Source organism: Petromyzon marinus, chromosome 44, assembly GCF_048934315.1.
Source record: "Petromyzon marinus isolate PM22_M1 ecotype Great Lakes invasive population chromosome 44, UKy_Petmar_22M1.pri1.0, whole genome shotgun sequence".
Lineage (NCBI taxonomy): Eukaryota > Metazoa > Chordata > Hyperoartia > Petromyzontiformes > Petromyzontidae > Petromyzon > Petromyzon marinus.
Genome location: NC_133710.1, coordinates 1,548,888 through 1,566,525, shown reverse-complemented (window position 1 = coordinate 1,566,525; position 17,638 = coordinate 1,548,888). Strand labels below are relative to the sequence as shown.

At 46.4% G+C, this 17,638-nt stretch overlaps 1 protein-coding gene across 3 annotated transcripts in view; it reads right to left on the bottom strand.

Moving 5' to 3' along the window:
- Positions 1-473: 473 nt before the first annotated feature.
- Positions 474-17,638, bottom strand: part of LOC116951917 (AP-3 complex subunit delta-1-like) — a 58,769-nt gene continuing 41,604 nt past the window's right edge. For all 3 annotated transcript variants that reach the window (XM_032970764.2, XM_032970766.2, XM_032970765.2), the window contains 6 exons: positions 16,316-16,505; positions 12,643-12,731; positions 11,601-11,686; positions 10,783-10,904; positions 9,935-10,017; positions 474-9,774 (listed from right to left, as the gene is read on the bottom strand). In XM_032970764.2, the coding sequence (XP_032826655.2) occupies positions 9,679-9,774; positions 9,935-10,017; positions 10,783-10,904; positions 11,601-11,686; positions 12,643-12,731; positions 16,316-16,505 (666 nt within the window). In that variant the 3' untranslated portion in view covers positions 474-9,678. The remainder of the gene's footprint in view (positions 9,775-9,934; positions 10,018-10,782; positions 10,905-11,600; positions 11,687-12,642; positions 12,732-16,315; positions 16,506-17,638) is intronic.

The window sequence follows — 17,638 nt, the reverse complement described above, 5'->3', positions numbered from 1 at the left end:
CACGCAGATGGAACAGGTGGAGTTTAGTCCACACTTGCTGTACTGCCTTTTCCTGGCAAGCCAAGGTGTGGCACCTCAATGCCCAAGGGAACATTTGTGCAATCCACCAACCCTCGCCCTTGCATTGCAGGCCACGTGCGTAGAGCCACCACCGCCCGCCTGAAAATAGGTACGTGTACCTGATGACGTACAAAACCGTTGTATTTTTTTTGTATTCCAAAATCTGTCAATAATTGCAGTGGAAAATATTTTAAAGACCCTGGAGGGACGATGGACCTTGTCAAGTTTTGACCAGGGAGTTTCCCTCAATCTTCAGACAGAGTTTTGGTTCTCAAACCAACACCATCGGCACGTTGGACTTCTTTCGCACGGGACACAGCCAACCGTGCTAATCGGAGGTGCTTGAGGAAGCGATCGGAAGTGCGGGGAGGAATAAGTGGGGTAAGAATAAAGCAAATGCAGGCAAACAGAAGTGTACACACACATTCAACTCTTTATTGTTCACATTTGCAGCTCTGCCCACGGCTATTGTATATATGTCTTGGAATGCAAGGTAAAATTAAAATAGTACGCAAAACTGGGTAAATACTTCTCACCACAACGATTGATGACCACCAGGGCAGTGCCATGGAGGGGACGGTCAGCTGGTTGGAGGCAGCCGAGAGGGGAGGGAATGGATGAACGCACGGCTTTCAAGGCGAAACCCCAAGCGACAATGCGACGTGTGTCTTTGCGACAATCCCAGTCTTTGAGGCGGTGGCATCAACCGCACGACCGTGGATGCAACTCCTCGGCCCGCTCGCTCGATGACCAGGTACGCCGGGAGGAGGCATTCGCGTCGTCGGTTGCAATGTAGGTTGTGCACCGAGTGGCTCGATTTATAAAAGCTGTAAAAGCGATCGATATATCCTCGGCACCCGGTGAAACAAGTGATGCTGGAAGGCAGCGAGCCAGAAGAACGATGTCCTCGTTTTATTCAAGCAAACTCTCTTCTGGACTGGTTTTGCATTTTAAAGTTTGCCCACTTTCTAAACGAGTACATTTTGCAAGTGAGATAAAATTGGATTGCCCGAGAAAGACCCGAGGTTAATACCGGAATTATGCACACGCGCCGAGGACCCACATGCACGTGTTTCCATCTCCTGGCCACCTCGCAGCCCAGCAGACAGCACCCAACTGCCCCACCCCGAGTGTCTGACTACGCGCGTCCACCACGCCTACCGCCGATGCGACGTCGTACACGGCGGCAACAACCTGAAGCCTTGAAGCAGAGAAGATGCACTTGCGAGAGATGGGGGGGCATCCCCCGCCGCCAGTGGAAACATGGTAAATGAAAAGAAAATCGTCATCTGCGGAGCAACAAATGAACTCGAACGCACCCATGCAAGGATAAAGAGCTGATGTGTGGTCCAGATAATAAATAGGGAAATAAATATTTGCCCCAGAAAGCCTTCACAGGGAATATCTGACAGCAGTGGAGCTACCACAGATGTGGTTGTGGGCAATCCCAGACGTAGAGACGGATGAGCATTCCGGAACCATCCGTCATCCATGCTCACCGACCGCCAACCCCGGCTCCGCTTATATCCCTTGCCTCGGGATCCATGAGCAAGATTGAGGGAACTACGACAGCAGCACAAGATGTCCGAAGAGTCAAAGAAGTTGACAATTGTGCAGCCGAGGCCTTAGGATTTTGGTGCCAGCGAGGGGGAAAGGGGCGTACTTTGTGCCAAAAGCTGCGTTGCAACGATTGGGAGCTGGCAAGCCAAGTGTCCTCGCCTTCCCCTCCCATGGCCAATTGCGCCAGCACTCTTTGACAAACGCACGCTGCCATGGCAACCGGTGTTTTCCAAAGGAGGTTGGTAAATGTGGCTCGTGGGGAAGGGGAGGGCGCAAGGGGGTAAAGGGTTTTAAAATTCACTGCGCCAATGGGAATGTCTTGCTAGGAGAGTAAGCGTCCGCTTTGGTTTGGGAAATTCTCGGCGTTACGAGGAGAGAATTGAAAAGCGGCCGGGGGGGGGGCGGGCCCAAGAGGTTCACATGACCTTCAATAAAAACAGAGCTAGGCAAGGATTCACATTTTAAACAAATGCAATGCTACAATCGGCAGGACACTACTTGCACACAAAAATTTAGGTTGTAAAAAGAGCAGTAGACGGAAGTAGAAAATAAACTCAATACCATAAAAGCCATTGCTAATGCAGCCTGGTAGGAAATTAGTTTACTCTCAAAACTATTTTTTACTTTACCAGGTAAGGCCGACTCAGCAATATAGCTCGTCTTCAGAAGCGATCTGGCCACAATTGATAGCTCAATGAAGTGGCTTATCAAGTGGAAATTTATAGCAGCCAAATACTCTAAACGCATGTTTCTAAGTATGGGGGGGAAAACCGAAGGACCCAGAGAAAAATCCACGCAACCACAGGGAGAACATGCAAACTCCTAATATACAGGCTTCGTCAGCATCGGGACACGAACTCGCCTTCCTGTATACCAGGCGAGGGAGATAACATCTCGCCACCGTGGAGAGGAAGGCTGTCTCCTAGAACAGTCTGCGGGTGTCTAATATGAACTCAGTGACATCCTGGCTCGAAGACCGCTCTGTGAAACAACTTAAAACGAAGGCACAGCCGCTTTCTAAAGTTACTATGCGAGCGGCTTGTATAAGCAGCAGCCAGCATCACAAATAGAGAACTAAAATCACACGTTTAGCCTAGCAAAATAGCGAGGCTAAATGCCACGAGGTGGTATGGACAGCTCCCCGCAGAGCCAGCCACCGTCGTCTTCCCAGCGTCGATGTTAACATGCACCGAGTACTCCCGGGTCAGGCCAGGTACTCACCGGGAAGACCCAGGTTAGGGTTAACTACCAACTGCCAATGGGGTTGTGCATCAGGCCTGGTATCGAAATCCCTGGTCATTGGTATTGTACAGCATTGCGCAAAACCACTCCAACCACCACTCCTCACAATCTGAGGACACACACGCGCACATACACGAAACCTGGGATTGAACAAAAGAACACGCGATTATTTAAGCAACGTCAATGGGCAACACAAACACAATTCCGCCCCCCCCCACCTCTCTCCAGGGTGAACTGGAACGTACCGTGTGTGCGCCTTTTTCTTCCTCCCACCCCAAAAGGCTGATAAAGCGGAACACTTAAAGAGCAGGGCCTGGTACTTGCCAAGTCAAACCTTCAGACACCATCGACAGACCCCACAAGTTACGAAGTGCAATGCGCTGAGCGAACACACAGACGTTCTTGCACTTTTAGCGTCAAGTTGCTTCAGACAGAATAACCTAATGATCGTAAAAATAACGTGACAAATATAATTAAATGTGCAATCGGTAACAACAAAATATCTAAGACAAAGCAACAGAACAGTTCTCTTTAATAAATAACTAGCCTTATTTTTCCTTCTGTTTATCACATATTAAGGGTACGTTATAAAATTAAGCATTAGTTTATCATTATATTGTTGGGTCATATATGATGATGCGGTCACAGGGGTAATTTTAATCGGAAATTAAAATATAACTGGTACAATCAACTTGTATAGAACCACATCATCTCTACCAAGCAGACACATTCCACACAGGCGTGCTTAAATACTAAAGTCTCATCTGGACTGGGCCTGATTGCTACAGCTCTCCCCAATTTCACACACTCGGTGGGCCCTAAGTACAGTATTGAAGGGGAAAAAAATATTACTTTCAAAAGTTTAAATTTTGGCAGCAAGATCTAACACAGCTGGTGTACGCATCACAATCACTGCATTTCTGCACCTCCGATGGGCACGATTCGCTACATAACGGTGTGAAAGAAGTTCAACATCCATGCATACGTTTCAAATTAGTTACTTTGCTCCACCAATTGAAATTTGTTTGAATAAAACCACCAATGACCATATCGCCCAAAATGCGCGCAATCTCGTTAGATCTCAGAAGCTATGCAGGGTTGAGCTTGAACAGTGCATGGATGGGTGACCACCGTGCACGGAACAGCTGCTGCAAGGCTGTCGGGGACAATTCAGCAAAATTCATCATTGCGATCTGCTCACGTTTTCAACGTCGATGTTCCCCATTTTGGGCAGAGACTTAGAGGGGGACAGAAACCCTCCACTTTTTGTTTGCTCAATGCCATCCACACGGGGATTGAGCAGGGAGGCGTTCTGCGGCGTGCGGGCTGGCGTGGCGCCTCCTGCTCCGGCGTTGCCGGGAAACGAGATCTACCCGGAAGGGTGACATTTGGATGAAGTTTTGCCATCGCACGACCCAACCTCGCGTTCCCCCTTCGTGAAGCCGTCCAGTCATCTGAACCAGCCGCGTGATGCGGAAGGGGGTTAAGAACACAACGCGGGACGTCTGTGGTCCCCAATGCTTTCTTTTTTAGCCGGCCTGTTCCCTCCTTAAGCTTTAGTGCTCATTGCACACAAAGTGCTTTTGCCACAAATGCATCGCAATACTTTGCTGATCTCGTCAAGGAGCATGAACAATCGAGCAAACTCCGGCCAATCCTCGCCGCGGCTTTGCGCTCACGATCAAACAAAGACGGCCACTACATCGTGCGCTTTCAGATGCGCGTCTGGAACTCTTCCTTCTGTTGTTAGGATTACTCCAGTCTAAATCAGGATTCTGATTAGGAAGAAGCTGGAGCTTTGCGCTTTTAAATTTAGATTGGAAACTCGTTTCTTTTTTGTGTTTAGTTTGTTGTCCTTCCTCCACACCTCCGACTCGCACGTTTGGCTACGTACGGTGAAAAAGAAGTTCAACGTGCATACGTACATAGAATTCAACATATCCCACCTCACCTGTTTACCAACCCGTCCTAATATAAAAAAATAAACGCAGATCACTCGGCAATCCTTGATTTCTTCATGTCAAACGCTCCAGAAAAGTTTGTAAAAGTTGATGTCCTGGGAAATCATCTGTGCGACCACTCAATGATACGTAGCATTCAACACAGGACACCGCTTACATCTCCACACAAGAGGACATTTAAATGCTCTTTGAAATAATTGGACCATCAGGCCTTCATCCACGACATCGCCAATTGTGACCGACCTTACGTCCGGACACCGCTCGGTCATTCTTCTGAAAGACCTTCCTCTCTGTGGTTGACAAACACACGCTCCTTGAGCAAGTCGAGAGCCAGGGGGTACAGAAAACTCCCCTGGCTCAAGCCACAAACTGCCCAGCTCATCCACTCCAGAAACACAGCTTGGAAACTCGCCAAGCCAACGGGTTGTTTGGACTCAAACTGGACCAAGTGTTAAGAGTCCTAAGCCTTCGCGGTACTCGATACCCTGGACTTGGTCGTCGTCGTGCCATCCTATCCCACGATGTGTCTAAAGAGTATGACGCTGTGGATCAGCGCTGTCATGTTGGAAAGGCATAGATGCATACGTTTCTCAAATTCGGCAATCAACTGTATTTGCAACTACTTAAACGATTGATTTCAAATTGTCTCTGTTAATAACACATCATCGGACAGGTTCCCCATTACTAAGACTGTGCTTGGCCCTATCCTGTTTTAAACGGGATTATCTGTGTAACCTTATACCCGCACTGACCGGTGTGGTGAAGTACGGTCAAATTACCAACATGGTGGTGGGAGGCCCTCATCCATCAGCGGACCAACTTGCCAATTGGGCTGTACTTGTACATTCATATTAAGAGTTTGTAAAATCAATTGTATGTGCGGAAAAAAATATACCTCTGTGGAAAAATAAGTATCCTGGTCAAGACGAGCGAAAATAATTGCGTTTTTAAATAAATACATTTAGAATGCAGCAAATGTTAAATAAAAATGTGTTACTGGTTTAAATTGAGATGGCTGGGTGGCTCAAGGGGCTCGAACACTGAGCCAGACGGGCTGGGATCACAGGGTCCAATGTCGGACGCTACATTTGTTTCGTCAGTTAATTTGCATATTCTGTTGAGGCTTTTTGCGACCAACATCAAGATTCACAATTGATTTCTGGGTCGGATGGTGCGAGTAAAATGTGCGTCGTCCACCTGACACAGCCAATTGATAAAGTTGTCACGCCAACAAAACGTATTAATTTATTACTGCTTCGGCAATCCACAACATTTAACAATTGCACTGAAGCACTAGTAAAATGGCATGTTTGTTCATGTGACACCATTGTTAATTGTCTGTGCTCAGCTGAAGGATGTGCCCCAAAAATCAACCATAAATCACTGCATAACTCAGCTCTAGGTATATAAAAAAATTTCAGCGTCAATTTACATGCAGTGCTCTTTGTGGGACACGTGAAATGCAGCACCACTCAGTGCGGGTAGCAGAGGCCTCTCGTAGCGAATTTAGAAGCGGGTGTTTGCGAGGTCGTCTCATCTCTTGAGAGGATGCAAATACAATTGATATAGAACTCGGAAGGGAAACAAAAAGTATGGTTTAAAAGAAACAGGACATTTTCTCCTACTTCTAATTGGAAACTCAGTGATGTACTTGTTCACTCAATTGCCAAAATCCTACAGGATGTTTTGTTACGATTATATACTATTTTTTTTTACAGAAAAACAATATTATTTTTACACGTGGATAATTAATGTGTTTCAAATGAAATCACCCGATGCACAGATGACCAGACTAAAGTGAGCGTGCCTGTGAAATTTTAACCGAGCCCATGTCAATGTGCGTTCATTCGCGCATGCATGAGGAGGACGTATCAGCTGGCGTGGCCGTCAGGGGAGGCTACGGGGCTGCAGGTAAATAAACGGATCAGTGGTCGCACTTCACAGTTCCTATGTACACCAGCGGAACCATTCCAGCATGAGGGCAACTCCCCGCTAAGAAAAGGCTCCTTTGTAAACTCAACGCATGTACAACCGCACCACCACAAAAATAGAAATGAAACTGTCTTGCAGGGAAAAAAAATCACAAAACACTTGCGCACGGCTATTCGAACACCACGCCAAACAATGGCTTTGAAAATTGTAAAAAAAAACTAAGTGTCTCCCGGCTCAAACCGAGCAATGGGGCAGCACTGGTGGCACTGAACCAGTGGTGGAAATTCTACATTCACATGGTGGAGATAAGGAATTTGTGGGCTCAAATCCCAGTCAGGGGTTGCCCATCAACTGCATGGGGTCATTAAAATGAGTACCACGGCTGAAGTACACACTACTTCAAAAACTACTCTACTACCAATCTTTAAATCACCTTATAAATAAGTGACACTCTCCACCCTCATTGGTGCGTACATTTATCTAACTGTACAACAATTTTACGTGTGTTAGTCACGCAGATGACATCATTTCAAAATTACCTGGCTTCGCCAACAATGATTACCATCACTTTGCAGGAAGTTAACAGTGGTCATCGTTTCAAATTAATGGCCCAACGCCATGGACAAGCCGGAAGTTCCACAACAGACTCGGGACCTCTCATGGGGGCGGTCACCCCATGCTCATTTGAGCAGGACCACACACCGCAAATGCTTCGGGAGCTCTCAATTGCCACGACGTTCGCAGTCCGGATCGCTAACCGCTTGCCTCGTGTGGTATTTTTTTTCTTTCAAGAAGTCAGTTTGAGTTCTGCTCCAGCAGCTGCCCCCCCCACCCCACCTTCTTAGCCTCAAGCGTTGGACAGCGCCAACTTCAAACTAAATAAATGGGAGGGTGGCTCTCGTACGTACATGTGGCAACAAAAACCAGGGGCGTGCCATACTACAACAAAAATCCGCCACCTATAAACCCTCAGTACTGTGCAGCTTATGCATTTTAGAGGCACCAAATGATGTTTCTATATAGATTAAATTACGAGTAATTACGGCAGGAGATTCCAATTAAAAATATCGAACTTAAGGGGTGGTGGCTATGTAATAAAGACAGCGGTAAGATTTAAGTTAGAATGAAGGACACATTCACCACGGACTCCTGCATGCAGTGTGCAATGTGCGTATGATCGCTTTGCATCGAGGGAGTTTAACTTAGAAAAGTGGCGATACAGAGCAAGGAAGATGCATGCAATGCCACGTGATATTTGCTTGACAATAACACGTCGTGCAGTGATACCCACAGTGATATTTTTTGTTTACAGTTGTGGGTTACAAGGTTTTAGAATTGGTGTCATGCTTAGCCAGGCGATTGCAAAGTTCCAACGATCGGTGTTAAAGTGGCCATCCGGGCACTATCACTGTGACAATCGAGATGCTGACTACATTTGATACATTATATATTGCCTCGGTGTGATATTCACTCTACGGAGTGAAGGTTCTCCAAAATCCGGAGAAATGTTGGGATTGTGGTCTGGGGTATGGAGACAGCAGATTTATTTACTTTAATTTATTTCATCTGCGATTTTTTTATTTTTCCATGCATTTTTTTCTCCTAATTTATCTATTCAATTTTTTTATCTTGCAAAGTAGTGGGGTTTTACTTTTGTATTTTTTGTATGGAGCTGGATATAATTGATGTGCAATGTTACGGAATGCAATTGCATGAATGACGCTCTATAAAATGAAATTATTGTTAAACCATTTCAAACTTTTCACTTCAATCCTCTTTGCACACTGATGATCAACAAATCAAAAATATTTTCTCAGTTTGCCAATGGTAACAGACATGGCAGGCATTAGTTTTGAGAACAAGATATTTGGGTAAGTAGTCGTGCTGATTAACACAATGAAGTCTAATCTTCATTGTATTAAGCGTGTAATACAGTAATTGCACCAATGTTAGGGCAGACCATAGTCAAACATGAATTAAATAGTGTCGATAAATTAACTTTCAATATCTTGTTCCCAATTCATTGTGCCACACCCCTACGAAAATTTTACATAATCTGGTGACTACAGAACTCTGAGAAGTTCACAGCACTGATCACAAGAATTGCAAACGTAACCTCGTCATTAATTTCAGCCGATTTTGTATGTATATTTACAAAACAGCTCACAAAGCCCAACCGTAGCTAATTCGGCTAGGAAAAATACTGTTTCAACAGCCAGCAAAAGGCCCTTTAAACGCAAACTTAACGGCAGCAGCAGCGACAAAAAAACACTTCACGGGTAACGGCATGAATCTAAACGCAATATTCACTACAGCACCCTCCTACATGAAGGAATAAAATACATTACGACTCAAAAATGCAAATCGAAACTAAACAAACAACGACAATAAACTAAACAGCGTTTGAACGAATGTAAAATAATACACTTTGCAGGCTACTGATCAACGCATGTTGTGTATTGTGAAAGGATCGCAATGATAATCGGCCCTGGTAAGCCTTACGGAAACTGACAGCCTGGGTAACACTGCAACCAAGGGGTGAATCCTTCCAATTGCACAACGTTTTTTTTCCAGTTAAAAGTTTAAGACAGCAAAGGCAGCCCCACGCACGCACGCGCACACCGCACATCGCAGAGCAGCACGCAGCTCAAACTGGACACATCACAAGGGAGGCTGTGACTGGGAGGCTGTGACTGGAAGACTGCGTTACTCGAAATTTAGAAATAAAAGTACCCCCGCCCCTCTCTAGGCCGTATCCTAAACGAGGCGAATGACTTCGCCGAAGCAGTTCGTCATGGTTATCGGCGGCAGTGTGACCTGGGCAGGCGGGCGAGCGAGCGGGTGGGCAGGCGTGCGTGCCGAGAAGGTGGGCGGGCAGGCCAAGGTGGCCGTGGCGACCGAGGTCCGAGAGGAGCCACCCTCCTCACGGGGACCTCAGCGTCTGCTTCACCTCGTCCATGACGAAGGAAAGCAGCGAGGAGTCGCTGCTCTTGCCGTCCATAGATATCGTCCGCTCATCCTGCCATTGACGGACGTCACGGGAAGAGGTACAAAGGGAGACACGAAGAGGATGCGGCGATACTGGCGAGACGACGGTAGCACGCGGAACATCCCGAGCAGGGCAGTTTCGATCAAAGTTGAGTGAGATTGCTCAGCGAGCGGCTGTACGGTGACCTTACCAGCAGCTTGAGCAGCAGACAGACGGGGTGCTCTTGGATGGAGCGGCTGTAGAGGGAGGCGCACGAGCCAATGTGCTCCACCACTGCGTGGAGACACGTGTTTGTGGGATACGGTGGGAACAAGCAGCGATCATCAACAGGTCCGGGCAGCAAAGGGAGGGTATGCATTTTTAGCGTGTGTGTATACATGCGTCGGCACGTGTACATGAATGTGAGTGTACGTATGCGTGTGTTTGTGTCCAGCACATATCCTGGCACAAGCACCGTGGTGACATAACCACCACTTAGTGGCGAATGGCGGTTGTTGATGATGTGTCCAGCGTTAAAGGAGTACGTGGTGCGGTGTGCACACACAAGCACTGGGGAGACTAAGATGGCCAGGAGTGGTAGTGGCCACCCACCCCCTTGTGTGAAGTGCCGTCCTTCATAGGTGCTACCCGCTGACAACACTTGTTATAATGTCGCACTCGTTACACAAAAAGCGCTTGCCACAAATTAACCACAATACCTTGCTGATCTTGTCAAGGAGCAGAAACCACCATCACTCAAACTCCGGTCATCCTCGCAGCGGCTTTTGGCTAACCATCAAACAAAGATGGTCACGCATCGCGCGCTTTCAGATGCGCTTCTGCGGCGGTCTGGGACAATATTCCTCCCGATATGAGGAAGCCACTTGAGCTATGCATTTTTAAATCCTCAACATTGGAAACTCATTTCTTTAGAACTGTTTTTTTATGTTCAGTTTGTTGTCCTTCCCCAGCACCTCCGATTAGCTACGTACGTTCAACACACATACATCAGCCTGTTAAGGCTACACGCGGGCGATCTTTGTTGTTGTGCATGCGTACCAGAGAAGTGGTGGTGGAAGCAGATCTTGGCGAGCAGCACGGGGAAGGGCAGCTCCACATCGCTCACCTTCACAGAGCTTGCAGCCAGCTCTCCCTCGCCTATCAGCTCCGCAAACATGTCACTGGGACCACACACACACACACAGATATAAGTGAAATTGACTTCTTCTTTCGTATGACTGCTGATGAGGATGCAGAGCAACAACTACAACTTCACTTTCAGGTGGTCAAGCCAGACAACCGCGTCAGCAGCAGTAGCGGAGTGTATCATCGCTGTGATGATGTCTCCTTCGTATTTGTGGATCGGGGCATTGCGTCGTTATAAACGTTGTACTGTCTTGGTCTGGATGACCACAGCCGCACACACTGGAGAGTTTTTCATTTTATATTTGTGCATCAGGCATCCGCACCTACTGTTATGGTTTGTGCAGCGGATGCAATCTAAGGTGGGCTAACTTATGGATGTGTAGGCCAAAGCAACCGCACAGCTTAATAAGCAAACTGGTCAGCACTTCGGCTATATCGTAGCGAGATGCATGGAGATGCAGGTCTGGTGGGTGAACTCCAGCTTGGCTCGAGTGAGCACAGCAACACGTGTGCTTTCATCCTCGTGCATCCCTCCTCTGCCTCGTATGGCTCTTCCATCGCTTCTGTACAGACCTCTCCCATATCTCCCTGCTAATAACAATATCATTAGCATTGACGATTTACACATTTATCTTGATTGGTGATCGACTTGCTTTGCATGACAAGGCAGCTGCCACAATGAAGCTATTGCAATGAGAAGTAGGAACGTACCCCTCAGACCCGAATCTCACCTGAAACAGGGACTGGCGAGTAAGTAGGAGGTACACGTGAACTGCAGCGTAAAGTCCAACTTCTCATGAGACAAGATCTCATTCGACTGTGGGAGTAAAATACAACACGAGTGGATTACGCAAAAGCTCATTACGGACATGTCACTTTGTGGGCACAAGTTGGCCTATGTAAAAGCTGGAATAGCATATATGTTCACGGCTTATCTGTGCGGCATAGAGTGCTATCACCTTCTATGCCTGCACGCTTTTAGTCCAGGTACTCACTTAAATATATTCCACAAGGAGTTGACGGATCATCACAATGTATTACCCTCCTGAAAGTGATTCTTGGCACCCAGTAGAGGCATTTTTGGGTATAAATTAAAGCCTGACCTTCAGATGAAAGGATAACAGAAGTGCATCATTGCACTTGGCAATGGTGGCCTTTCAAACCTTTTTAATAAAAAAAAATATCTTCATCAGCTAAAGTGTTGAATGATACAAGTGTGATTGTGTTACCGTTATTTAAAATGAACATGCCTGGGTTACAGCTCATGTATACATCAGTATCACGAATCATTCCTGCCATTATCATAACCATCATTCCTTCAGGGTGGATAAAATACGGTTTAGCTGGTGTTATTACTCACTGCTAGTGATAGAAAATTGTCTCAATAAATAAGTCTGATCCCTGCCATGGTATTATTGGGGTGCCACGGTGGCGAGATGTCAACTACCTCGGATGTTATAGAGGTCGTGGGTTCGATCCCGACTCTAGACGCCTGAATATATTTGGAGTTTGCATGTTCTTTCCGTGATTGGATATTAACCCTCCACATTTAGAATCAACATGCGTTTTAAAAGTATTTGGCCGCTATAATTGTCCACACAATAAGCCTCTTGGTTGAGCTATCATTTGTGACCATGTCGCTTCTGAAAATGAGCTATGTAAGCTCAGTGGGCCTTACCGGATAAACATGAAAAAAATTGTTGAAATAGTTTTCCTTGAACCACATTAAAGTTTCCCACACTGACCGCGGCCCAGCAATGGAGCCGCACTCACCATGACCATGTACGTGAGCGTCCCCTTGAGCTTCTGCGGATTGACGATGCTCTCGACGGTGAAGGCGAAGTGGGTCTCGTTGGACACGCCTGCGCGGACCGACACGGTAATGCGACGTGAGCCAAAACCCGCTGCTCTCGCCGGCAGCTGCACGCGCACCGGGCACGCCACGAATCGTTCGTTCAATCGGCGATAATAATCGATTCTTCCCGCTCTGTAACGCGTGTACCGAATCACGCGTGTAGGAATCTATTATTTTTCATGTGGAACATTTACGGTTGGCTACGTGCACGCACCTTCGATCAGCACGGTTGGCTACATACGGTGCGAAAGAAATTCAACATATACACGCACATACATGGAACCTTTATGCGCATGATATCGACAAGCTAATGGAATGAACAACACAAAACATAAGAGATAATAGGAACATCGCAGTTTAATTAAAACAATTTTTTTAAATTGAATCATGACCCCAAAACATGACAACAAATCAAATATGCAACACTGTGCTGCCACTGTCTGCAGTGGCTAGCAAATTTGAACTATCTCGCCTGGTATGCAGGAGGTCATGGGTTCGATCCCAAGCCCGACGAGGCCTCTATTTGGCGTGTGCATGTCTCTCCCCGTGGTATTGTGAATTTTTCTCCGGGTCCTCTGGTTTTTCCCTCTACATTTAGAAACGTGCGTTTAGAGTATTTGGCTGCTACAGTGAGGGAAAAAAGTATTTGATCCCCTGCTGATTTTGTACGTTTGCCCACTGACAAACAAAGAAATGATCAGTCTATAATTTTAATGGTAGGTTCATTTGAACAGTGAGAGACAGAATAACGACAAAAAATACAGAAAAACGCATGTCAAAAATGTTATAAATTGATTTGCATTTTAATGAGGGAAATAAGTATTTGACCCCTTCTCAATCAGAAAGATTTCTGGCTCCCAGGTGTCTTTTATACAGGTAACGAGCTGAGATTAGGAGCACTCTTAAAGGGAGTGCTCCTAATCTCGGCTTGTTACCTGTATAAAAGACACCTGTCCACAGAAGCAATCAATCAATCAGATTCCAAACTCTCCACCATGGCCAAGACCAAAGAGCTCTCCAAGGATGTCAGGGACAAGATTGTAGACCTACACAAGGCTGGAATGGGCTACAAGACCATTGCCAAGCAATTCTAGATTTGAAGCTTTCGTGACTGCAAGGATCCATACTCTTTGGTTCTATTCGGTAAAGTCACGTAGGTAAAAAATAAAACGACAAAAAACACGACGTTTCGGCCACAACACAAGCGGCCTTCATCAGGTGAAGGGACCAGCCTGTCTCGAAGACTGCGCTGGAGTGAAAACAGGTCGACCCCCTCCCTACCGTTGATCATGCTAAGTCCGCCTATTAAAATGCAAATTTTCAAGTATTGGTATCCCCAAACTTTCGCAGTTTAAAATCCCATTTTCACACCACCAGCATGTGGACGCTGCCGTGTCACCTCGCCAGCCTGCACAGGTCGACACCCTCCCTACCTTTCATCATGCTAAGTCCGCCTATTAAAATGCAAATTTTTCAAATATTGGTACCCCAAACTTTCGCAGCTTAAAATCCCCTTTTCACACCACCAGCATGTGGATGCTGCCGTGCCACCTCGCCAGCCTGCACAGGTCGACCCCCTCCATACCTTTCATCATGCTAAGTCCGCCTATTAAAATGCAAATTTTTAATGCTAATTCCTTTGTCAAGGCACCTTAATCCCTCTTACACTGCTTAAAGGCTGTGGTCTGAGCTTGGCACTGTTTCACTCCAGCGCGGTCTTCGAGACAGTCTAGTCCCTTCACCTGATGAAGGCCGATTGTGTTGTGGCCGAAACGTCGTGTTTTTTGTTGTTTTATTTTTTACCTACGTGACTTTACCGAATAGAACCAAAGAGTACATTGCCAAGCTGCTTGGTGAGAAGGTGACAACAGTTGGTGCGATTATTCGCAAATGGAAGAAACACAAAAGAACTGGCAATCTCCCTCGACCTGGGGCTCCATGCAAGATCTCACCTCGTGGAGTTGCAATGATCATGAGAACGGTGAGGAATCAGCCCAGAACTACACGGGAGGATCTTGTCAATGATCTCAAGGCAGCTTGGACCATAGTCACCAAGAAAACAATTGGTAACACACTACGCTGTGAAGGACTGAAATACTGCAGCGCCCGCAAGGTCCCCCTGCTCAAGAAAGCACATATACATGCCCGTCTGAAGTTTGCCAATGAACATCTGAATGATTCAGAGGACAACTGGGTGAAAGTGTTGTGGTCAGATGAGACCAAAATGGAGCTCTTTGGCATCAACTCAACTCGCCGTGTTTGGAGGAGGAGGAATGCTGCCTATTACCAAGAACACCATCCCCACCGTCAAACATGGAGGTGGAAACATTATGCTTTGGGGATGTTTTTCTGCTAAGGGGACAGGACAACTTCATCGCATCAAAGGGACGATGGACGGGGCCATGTACCGTCAAATCTTGAGTGAGAACCTCCTTCCCTCAGCCAGGGCATTGAAAATGGGTCGTGAATGGGTATTCCAGCATGACAATGACCCAAAACACATGGCCAAGGCAACAAAGGAGTGGCTCAAGAAGAAGCACATTAAGGTCCTGGAGTGGCCTAGCCAGTCTCCAGACCTTAATCCCATAGAAAATCTGTGGAGGAAGCTGAAGGTTCGAGTTGCAAAACGTCAGCCTTGAAACCTTAATGACTTGGAGAAGATCTGCAAAGAGGAGTGGGACAAAATCCCTCCTGAGATGTGTGCAAACCTGGTGGCCAACTACAAGAAACGTCCGACCTCTGATTGCCAACAAGGGTTTTGCCACCAAGTACTAAGTCATGTTTTGCAGAGGGGTCAAATACTTATTTCCCTCATTAAAATGCAAATCAATTTATAACATTTTTGACATGCGTTTTTCTGTATTTTTTTGTTATTCTGTCTCTCACTGTTCAAATAAACCTACCATTAAAATTATAGACTGATCATTTCTTTGTCAGTGGGCAAACGTACAAAATCAGCAAGGGATCAAATACTTTTTTTCCCTCACTGTATGTGATGCGTTATTTTGTACAGCCTCATTCGTTGGAAGCTGCATCGCACAGCGCGGTGGAATTTGTAACGAGCACATTTTTCGAACGGAGGCGTGGGAAATCGCAGGCAGGATTGGAAGGCAGCCAGAACCGGTTACAACAAGTGCCCAAGCATCGTAACTGATTAGTTTGCGGATAATGTTCGACATTTGGCAGATTTCAACCACGGTATTGCCACACAATGGCCTACTCTCACGAAAGACGTCCACGGGATATTTAACATCCATTGTGAAGCGGAGATTATGGTTAAAATACCCGCAGGAATAACCAGGGAGGCCACCGGATTTGACCCCTGAACCTCTGCAACGAGCTAAGCCAGGAGTCGGCAACCAAAGTAACAAGTAGAGACATTTTTTTCGAATTCGGTAACAAAACTCAATATTTAAGAGCCACAGCGCACGTGAATACGAGCCGGTGGTCCCTTAATAAATAACGTCAAGAAGCAGTCCTTAAAGAGCCGCATAAGACTCCGGACCTGCAGGTTGCCGACCCCTTGCGCTATGCCAGGCCAACGCTTCGGGTGACATGGCCGCATTCCTGCCGAGCGGCAATCCGTAGTACCAGGAGGCAGCTGGAAGGGCACGGCAATGCCGTCGTGGCTGGAGGCGCTTGCCGGACGGACCAGCCGCATGTTGATGGAGTCCAGGACGTTGAACTCCATGGCCTTGAGTTGTGCGCTGCAGCGGTTCTCGAGCAGCATGGGCACCAGCACTTGCCCGCTCTCCGTCGGGTTCCCGCGAATGTCGTACGTCTGCAAATGCAGGGGAGCAGAATGTGGAAAGGTGAGGTGAAAAACGCGACGTCGTGCGGTGTAACTGGACAGAGCTAGCTCAAGAGGGCTCGGGATACTGGGATGCATTATGTAAATGCACCAAGATGTAAATGCTGAACGAGCTTTGGATGTTACTTAAATTATATTACTGGTGTGGGTATGGAACACCAGGATGCATAAATGACACTGCATGTTGCTTAAATAATTTACTTCATGGGGATGCATGCAGAGGACAAAGAAATGCAAACGCTTTGTGTGACACATTTCTTAAACAAGCTAAGTGCTGGCACACACACAACCCAAGGATCTGTCTCGCAATTAAACAGTGCAGAATCTTTCCCTACCCAAGCCCAAAAAATACTTTCAAGTGCCTCTGGCAGCAAGTGCTTACAATTACAAACACCGTGATGCTAGACGAAAAATATTCTCCTATAGTAATTGATGTGTGGCTAAGATACTTGCAGTGACTTTTTCTCCGGGTCCTCTGGTTTTTCCCTCCACATTGAGAAACGTGTGTTTAGAGTATTTGGCTGCTATAAATTTCCACGTGATAAGCCACTTTTTGTTGAGCTATCATTTGTGGCCAAGTCACTGCTGAAAAAGAGCTACATAGCTCAGTGGGCCTTACCTGGTAAAATTAAAAGTTAATAGTTTTAAATAGTTTAACATGTAGGCTTTCGCGACCAATATTAGTCATAATAAAGGTTTTTGGGTAAGATGGCATTATTTATAAATATTGAGTTAAATGATGACGTCACCCTGCTGCTCTATTTAAGACCGGGAGCAAGTGAGGGCTTTACCATTCTGGCGAATTGCCCGATGATGCTGGATGTAATTACCAGCTAAACGTCGTACTCAAACTGTAAATGTTGTGGATTCACTCTTCAACACACCGGTGGGCTAAAGTAGTGAACTATGTCTTTTGTCAACGTGACACTTTTTTGCTGATTGGCCGTGTCGGGTGGTGGAGGGTTATGACACATTTATAAATAACGCAATCTAACCCAATAACCTTTATCATGAGTTTTAAATAGTTTTATAGTTTAATTGACTTAAAGCTTTCGTGACTGCAGGAATTCATATTCTTTGGGTCTTTCGGTAAAGACCCAAAG